Source organism: Heterodontus francisci, chromosome 21 (genome assembly GCF_036365525.1).
Source record: "Heterodontus francisci isolate sHetFra1 chromosome 21, sHetFra1.hap1, whole genome shotgun sequence".
NCBI lineage: Eukaryota > Metazoa > Chordata > Chondrichthyes > Heterodontiformes > Heterodontidae > Heterodontus > Heterodontus francisci.
The window spans coordinates 30,678,838-30,687,659 of record NC_090391.1 but is presented as its reverse complement, the minus strand read 5'-3'; the positions used below and the strand labels follow the sequence as shown (position 1 = coordinate 30,687,659).

General features: G+C 43.1%; 1 protein-coding gene across 1 annotated transcript; it reads left to right on the top strand.

Annotated features, from left to right (window-relative positions):
• The first annotated feature begins 394 nt into the window (after positions 1-394).
• LOC137381074 (probable G-protein coupled receptor 139) lies at positions 395-8,102 on the top strand. Its single transcript, XM_068053463.1, has 3 exons — positions 395-468; positions 562-707; positions 7,192-8,102. Exons 1-3 carry the CDS (start codon positions 395-397, stop codon positions 8,100-8,102), a joined length of 1,131 nt encoding a protein of 376 aa, XP_067909564.1.
• Positions 8,103-8,822: the final 720 nt, after the last annotated feature.

Sequence of the window (8,822 nt, the reverse complement as noted above, 5' to 3'; positions counted from 1 at the left end):
CAGCCCAAAATGTTGTCCTGTCCCGTTGCAACCAAGTCTCTCACGCATGTCCGCTCCGACTCCCACGTAGATTAGACTGCACGTCGATCCTCGGGCTTTATTTTATAAGTGCTCCGCGCGCCCTACTGTCTCCTGCGCGTGTTCTCCGACTCCCAGATCGGGTAGAAAAACAAGGGAAAAAAGATGGACTGCTCAAATTACAAAGGAATTCACTTGCTCTCCATTGCAAACAAAATCTTAGCAAGGTCATTACCAAGCAGACATTTACGAGCAATTGCTGAGGATACGCTCTCTGGAATTCAGTGTGGGTTTTGGCTAAGCAGAGGAACCATGGATATGGTCGTTGTACTGTGACAGAACCAAGAAAAATGCAGAGAACAGAATAACGGCCTATATGTGTCCTTGCTGGAACTCCCACTGCTCTTGTATACCACCAGCTGTACAAAAACTGCAGATTGGGTTGCCCAGGTAAGTTCCTGAATATACTCCGACAACTGCATTTAGGACATAAACATCAGTTGAAACCGAATGAAACTCTAACTGCTTCTATGTCTACATTAGGGTAAAACAATTGAGCGTTGTTGCATTTACCATCTTTCAAGTGTTCTTCATCATTATGTTTCAGGAGGCCAAGAGAGATTTGACGCAACCGCTTCTGATCCGATGGCGGTCTTTTCAATCTGCAACCAATATTGGCACTTGCAAAAGTAACAGGATCGCACATGTTGGCACTTCAACTTCGAGTCATAGAGAGATACAGCAATGAAACAGGCCCTTCAGCCCACCGAGTCTGTGCCGACAACAACTACCCATTTATACTAATCCTACATTAACCCCACGTTCCCTATCACACCCCCAGCATTCTCCTATCACCACTAGGGATAATTTAACTATCAAGCTGCAGGCCTGCAGCTGTGGAAGGAAACCCACGTGGTCACAGTGAGAACTTGCAAACTCCGCACAGGCAGTACCCAGAACCAAACCCGAGTCGCTGGAGATGTGAGGTTGCGGTGCTAACTGCTGCACCACGGTGCCGCCCTTAACTATGCACTGCTCCCATATTCCCTACCACATCCACAATTTCCCTCAATATTCCTACCACCGACCTATACTAGGGGCAATTTACAATGGCCAATTTACCTATCAACCTGCAAGTCTTTTGGCTGTAGGAGGAAATTTGCTGATAATTGTGCCCTTTTTCCCAGACACAGGAAGCAGGGAAGCTCATCGTGAACAGTTACCAGAATTAGCAAAGGTATTCGGCGGTACCATCAGCCTGAATAAAACAGAAGTGTTGTTCTAAACTCCACCCCGTGAAAATTATAATGTATCACTGATCAATACCGATGACGGAGGTCTTAACACTGTTGAGCAAGTTGACATATCTGGGCTGCGTTATTTCAAATGATGCCTCCATCAGCAAAGATATTGACAATCGCTTGGCCAAAGCCAAGATCTCTTTTGGTCGCCTCTCTAAACGTGTCTAGATAAATCATTCCTTGCACATTTCCATGGCAATCTATTTGTCCAGAACTGTTGTTATCACGAGCCTCCTTCGTACATGGCTCAGAATCTAGCATCCTGTACAGTAGACTTATTAAGCTAGTTGAAACATCCTTCAATGCTGCTGACGCTCCTTCATGAATATAAAACGGCAGGACTACACTCCAAATATTGAATTCCTTAGAAGAGGAAAGTTCCCCAATATTGAAAGCATTCTCCTACATTGACAGCTGCGCTAGACACGGCATGGAGGACATCAGAATGCCAAATGCATTTCTGTATGGAGAACTTTGCCTCGGGAAGCAGAATTGATGTGTTGCAGGAAAACGGTTCAAAGACCGGCTAAAGAATCAACTCCCCTTGACTGACATTGAACAACAGAAGTGGGGGCAGTAGGCTGCTGACCAGAACAATTGGCGCTCAAAAATCAGGAATACTGCATGCATGTTTGAGTCCCTAAAACGCGAAGCTGAGGGAGAGAAGCGTTGAAAACGGAAGGATGCTGTTTCAGCACGGGCTCCCCAAGGTCAAGCATTCCTGTGCCCAAAATGCTCAAGAGCCTCCAGATCTAGAATTGGGCGGTTTTGCCACCAGCGAGCATTCCAGCAACCTTCGAGTGAAATCTTCCCTTGATGTTCGTCTGCGAAGAACGAGCCATCGTCAGCATTAGTTGCACCTACTCTTTCTCATATTATTCAAATAATTGAATAAGGTTGGTCAATTATGACCTTCCTTTCATAATATATAGTGACTACTCTTTATTATATTATATCTTTCTAGCTTTTTTATCTGTTACATGTTTGAATAAGGATTCAATTGTCGTTCCAACCACTGCAGTTATGTTAACTAATCTAATGTGTCATGTACTTGTTCTATCTTTTGTTTCAAATGTAGTACTCACATTAGTCGTCCGCCAGTCTTCTGGAACCAATGCCTATTCTGAAGATTATTAATGAGCAAGTGATCTTGCCACTGCTATTTCATCCCTACAGTTTTTTTTTTAGAATGTATCTGGCAGGGAAGTATGTTGTGAAGTTGACATAAGGAGTTTGCAGACTGATATAGATAGGTTGAGTGTGTGGGAAAAAATCTGGCAGATGGAGGATAATGTGGGAAAATGTGAAGTTGTTCACTTTGGCAAGAATAATAATGATAAATAAACAAGGTATACTTAAACGAAGCACGACTGCAGAATTTCGAGGTGCAGAGGGATTTAGGTGTTCTCGTGCAGAAGTAACAAAAAGTTAGTATGCATGTATAGCAGGTAATAAAGAATGCTAATGAATGCTAACCGTTATTACGAGAGGAATTGAACATAAAAGTAAGGATGTTATGCTTCAGATATGCAGGGCATTGGTGAGACCACATCTTAAATACTCTGTGCAATCTTATTCTCCTTACTTAAGAAAGGATGTAAATGCGTTGGAGGCAGTTCAGAGGACGTTTATAGACTGATATGTGTTGTCTGACGAGGAAAGCTTGGACAGACTGGTCTTGCTTTTACTGGAGTTTAGATGAGTGAGGAGACTTGATTGAAATTTATAAGATCCTGACCGGTCTTGACAATGTGGATGTGGAGAGGATGTTTCCCCTGTGGGTGAGTCCAGTATAGGGGGCACGGTTTTTACATTAGGGGTCGCCCTTTTAGGACAGAAATGAGGAAATTTCTTTCTCTCAGAGGGTTGTGCGACTTTGGAACTCTCTGCCTCAGAAGGTGTGGAGGTCTGGTCATGGATATTTTTAAGGAGGAGGTAGATATATTCTTCTCTGGCAATGAAATCAACAGTTATCGGGGTAGAAGGGAGCGTGGAATTCGAAACACAAACAGATCAGCCATGGTATTATTGAATGGTGGAGCAGGCTCGAGGGGCAGAATGGCCTACTTCTGCTCCTAATTTTTATGTTCGTATGCTCGTAATTCATCTGAGCCAGGGAGTTTACCCTGTCTTTGATGACTTTACCAAATAACTTCTCCCTCTCTAGCTTAAATGTTTTCAACTTTATTTGTTGAATTTATTCACTCATATTTGAACGTTTAGCTCCTCCCATCAGAGATATTCCTTCCTTTTTCAGACGCTGAATTCTCAACGACTGGTTCATTCTAACCCCACTACCCCATAATATGCGTGCCTACCTAAATTGTTGTGCTTGCAGGTGGCCTGCAGAAGTCCATTTGCACTTCTTCACTTCGATTTCACCGGATTGGCTGTTTTCTGATAGCTACTTTAATCCCACTAACTTCCTTAGCTACCTTGATTATAAATTCTCCCACTATGCTTCCTGGAATGACTCTGTTCCTTTCTCCCAGTTTCTTCATCACCGTTCCGTCTGGCCCAGTGTTGCTTTCTACCTTCCACACAACTGCTTCTGAAATGGCCTCAGCATTGCTCAGCCGAGGATTCCCCTCCACTGTGGCTAATATGACCCTCGATCGTGTCCAACCCATGATGTGCAATCAACACAAAGCTTTGACTTGTTTTTGTTTTCAAGGGGAGGAGCAAAGCTTTCTCAAATGCATCAGCTTGCTTAACTCTTTTTGAAATTTTTCCTCAATGGGTGAAAAAAATCATTTTAAGCCTGTATTTCCAACCTTTTAGATATTTTTGTTTTCAGGATTGACAAGAACACAAATAACTAGTAACATTATCATATTTAAACGAAATTTTTTTGAATACAACCATCGACATGCCTACAACCAAATTCTTAACGTCAGCCTCTTAAACATCCTTTCAACAGACAATGTTTAATATTTCCTGATTTTTTAAAATTTCTAACTCCTGAACCTTTTTTACCCCTCTTTTTCTACCAGCTGTTCTCACTCCTAGATTATTTGATCGCTATCCTTGACGGCCTTGTTGTGTTCCAAGGCACACAAATATATGTCATACGACAGAAGGTCCGAAATCTTCCTGACCTTCACTCGCTCTTGAATGAAACCAATCACGTACCCAAATATGGCACGTTCATTTTGACGGATGCTTTGTTTTGAGCCTCGGAATGAGGTATTTCTTAAACTGAGAGGCTAATGATCTCATTTTAATGCAACCAGTTACCATGGTTTGTAATGATCCTGCAAAACCTCCTACTGATATTGTTCGCCTGAAAACCCACACTAAGATCGCTTTTTATTAAGTAGTCCTGTTTGGTTTCATCCAATCTGGGTCGCCATTGAAGGTCTAGCACAGACAATTAATACAATCCTATGAGAGTAAATCAGTGAATGCATAAAAATACATGATTAATAATTCCAGAAAGTTCATTGACAGTAAATAATGTTTCGCAATTAAAGTATAATTATAATTTAGCTGGCGAATATGACCTGACAGCTCTAGCAGGTATGCTTGCTGATTGAGCTTGGCGGCAGAGTGATGCAATACTCACTCTTTCCGGTAGGTGGAGGACTTTGCATTATCTCCGATGTCATCCAATGTTTCTTTGCACTGAAACTTTAAATATTGCAGCTTTTAACCCCCCGATGGCCATCACACCACCTCAGAGTCAGGCTGTTGTTAATTTAATCATTTGCTTTCGCTGTTGTTAAGTGAATTTAATTAGTTCTTAATCATGCTTTGCTCTTACGGCCAATTGGGCTCCGTTCCTCAGGCAAAAAATAAAAACAAATACAATGGAGTAGTTTCATACTGAGTCTTAATCTCATCTTAAACAAGCTATCCATTCAGTAAAGACTAACTCTCGAGGTCCATGCAATACCTTTCCATGGGCTTCATCAGTGATCCCAGAAGATATCATTTTTTGAGCAAATTTAGCTGATGTTGAATTATACATTTAAAATGAAAATAAATTTATATTTAAATGAAAACCTGTACTTACTAATAATTATGTTTTCGTTAATTATAACTTGCTCAATATTCATTACTTTAGCAGTGATTTAATTAATACAGAATGCAAAATTGTCAAGTGTTAATATCAAGATTTTTGATCCGTTTCTGGGATGTGTGCGTCACTGGCTATGCCAACATTTATTGCCCATCCCTAATTGCTGTTGAACTGATTGACATAATGGACCATTTCAGAGAGCAATTAAGAGTCAACCACAGGGTGTGGAGTTATAGATTGGCCAAACCAGTTAAGGACAGCAGATTTCCTTCCGTAAAAGACAGCAGTGAACCAGATGGTTGTCTTTACAACAATCGGCATTAGACTAGTTTTTATGTGATTTCACATTTTACGATGTATCATAGTGGGATTGGGACTCACGTCCCCGAGAGAACTAGTTTAGTGACAGTACCAGCACGCCACTGCCTCGCCCATGCTAATGCATGTGCTACTAAATGCAGTACATAAATAATCAAGTCAAACGAAAATCTAACTACACAAATCTACGTACACCTGAGCTTCTGGTCACTTATGATTTCAATTCAATTTCCACATCCTACTCTGAGATCTCTAACCTTGATCTCCTGAAATCAATAAGGAATAGTGCTGCATTTTTCAATTAGTCATTATATTGTTGGTCGGACTAATGGTGGATGTCTGAAACAGCGTCACTGGGAGTGGAGGAGGGTGAGCTAGTGCTTGGGAGCTGGATGTCAGACCCCCAAGCCGGGGGAGGGGTCGCGTATCCGACATCATTTTCCGATTCCGGTTAGTGGAAGAAGTCAGGGGCAGTGTCTGATCCAAGACAGGATGTGGGAACGTAATTCCGAAAGCTTCCAAATCCCGGAGGGTGGTCTGGCCAGGGGAGAGCTGGTCTGAGCCTGGAAGGAGGCCCAATCCAGGGATAGGAGTCATATCTCAGGGGTGATGAGTCCGATCCTACAGAAGTTGGGACGCCAGTGTGAAGGAGTCCAATCCCGAGGGAGCAGTTCATACCAGTAGCAGGTAACTGTCCTGATTGCAGTCACAGTTTTCATGATATGTCACTTGTGTTATAACAGTGAAAAGTGTAAAATGAATTAAATCAGAGGCATCCGGCCTCATAAAAACATTTAAGTTTCAACCCGCCTACTGGGAACGCTTGTTTGTCCCCTTTCCAGATTCTGCTGAACCCAGAAGTGAGCTCAAGAGAGATGAGTTGGGGTCCAGGTTGAGGTTTTTAATCCTGAACATGTAACCCACTCCCAATCCATCTAACTTTGATGCTAAAATCATAGGATAATAGAACGTGTAACGCACAGAAAGAGGGCACTTGGGCCATCGTGTCTATAGGGGTCGAAAAACGATCCGCCCATTCTAATCCCACCTTCCAGCATTTGGACCGTAGCCCTGCAGCTTAGGGCGGTTCAGTTGCATATCCAGACTGCTTTTGAATGCGTTGAGGGTTTCTGCCTCAACTACGCTTTCAGTCAGTGTGTTTCAGATCATTACCACCCCTCTGGGTGAAATAGATTTTCCTCATCTCCCGTTAACTTTTTTACCAATCACTTTAAATCTATGCCCCCTCCTCACTCACGAAGGTAAATAGGCACGTCACCTCCGCTCTATCCAGGCCCCTCAAAATGCTGTACATTTCAGTCAGATCTCCCCTCAGCCTTCTCTGTTCCAAGGAGAACAACCCCAGTCTATCCAGTCTTTCCTCATAGCTTCATTTTTTCCAATCCTGTCAACATCCTGGCAAATCTCCTCTGTACCCTCTCTAGTACAAATCCTATCCTTACTGCCTGGGTCAGACATGGAGAATGTTTGGTCAGTAATTTCCAGTCTTCTGTTCCCTTTTCTGTCTTACAGTTAATTTACTGGCGATTGTGATCCTGTCCCGGGGAAAATGTGGCCTCTCCACCTGCACCACACGCTATCTGGTGGCCATGGCAACGGCGGATCTGTTGGTCATTCTCACTGAAGTCATACTATTCAGGATTGGTTATTATTATTTCCTGGGATCTTTCCTGCACATCACCCCTGTGTGTAGTCTTATCGGTGCCCTGATATGTGCAGCGACAGACTGTTCTGTGTGGTTCACTGTCACTTTCTCCTTTGATCGATTTGTGGCCATTTGTTGCCAGAAGCTGAAAACGAAATATTGCACAAAGAAAACTGCAGCTGTGATTCTAGCAACAGCCTGCATTCTGCTCTGTTTAAGAAATTCTCCCTTCTATTTTGCATATGAACCTAGAGAAATAATCGACAATGTGCCATGGGGCTGTTCTACAAAACTAAGCTATTTTACTGATCCCGGATGGGTGGGATTTGATTGGTTTGATGTAGTTTTAACACCATTGCTCCCATTTGCTTTAATTTTGTTGCTCAATGCTCTGACAGTCAGACACATTTTAGTGGTCAGCCGTGTCCGTAAGGAACTGAGGGGTCGGAACAAAGGAGAGAATCACAGTGACCCAGAAATGGAGAGCAGAAGGAAGTCTGTGATTTTACTCTTCACCATATCTGGCAGCTTCATACTTCTGTGGCTGGTAAATGTTATAGAATTCTTATATTATAACATTGCAGGGACAAATAACAATTATTACAATGATTCCCAGTATATCTTTCAACAAGTCGGATGGATGCTTCAGGTTTTAAGTTGCTGCACAAACACGTTTATTTATGGTGTGACACAGTCCAAGTTCAGAGAGCAGGTCAAGACCGTGGTGAAATATCCAGTCGCATTAATTATTCAATCAATGAATAAACAACACAATTGAGAGCAGCCAAAAGGCGGATCCTAGTGTTTCCAAACCATGAATATAATATTTGTCCCAGCCTTCAATCAACTGAATGATACCAGGAAACGTTGGGGATGTGTAAGTACCCCTAGTTTTGGGATCGGGGTCGGGGTGGTGGTGGGAGGAGTAAGGAGGCAGGAGGAATTTCTGAACACCCGCCGCAGGACAGATTGCGAAACTGCGGCCACAGTCTCGACTCTAACTCCACTGGTTCGATTTTGAGCACCTCACATCTACTCAGAAGAAAAATGCTCTTGGAAAAGCCAAAATGCTGCACTTGCTGGATATCTTCTAGTGTGAGTTGATTATTTTTCTTTTGGAGACTCTTTAATGAGCTTATCTCCCTTCCATTCTTTCCACCTGTTGCTGCTATCTCTCTCTCTCCCTGCACCAGCAGGTGATGGGCGGGAGATACACGTCTGGACGAGTGCAGCTGAGGGGCTCGGGCAGGGACATGGGACCCTGGGTGAGGCAGTGGACCCGGGCTCTGCACAGTAGCCGTAATCCCAGGACGCCTCAGCTTGGTGGCTGCTGGTCTGGAGTGGGCCATGTTTCTTCCTGGCTGGCCTGTCAGCTGATACTGTTAACCGTTTCCTCTCCTCATGTTCTGTGCCTCTGGTCTTGAAATTTGCATCATCACACCTCTGATAAAAAGAAATACGACCCTTAACCTGGTATTTACTTCACATGCACCATTCT

Excerpts from the sequence above, each read along its gene's own strand:
- LOC137381074 (XM_068053463.1), top strand. The coding sequence starts at position 395 with ATGTGTCCTTGCTGGAACTCCCACTGCTCTTGTATACCACCAGCTGTA. Across the intron at positions 469-561 it reads CTGCAGATTGGGTTGCCCAG|GGTAAAACAATTGAGCGTTG; the intron begins GTAAGTTCCTGA and ends TGTCTACATTAG. Across the intron at positions 708-7,191 it reads CAATATTGGCACTTGCAAAA|TTAATTTACTGGCGATTGTG; the intron begins GTAACAGGATCG and ends TCTGTCTTACAG.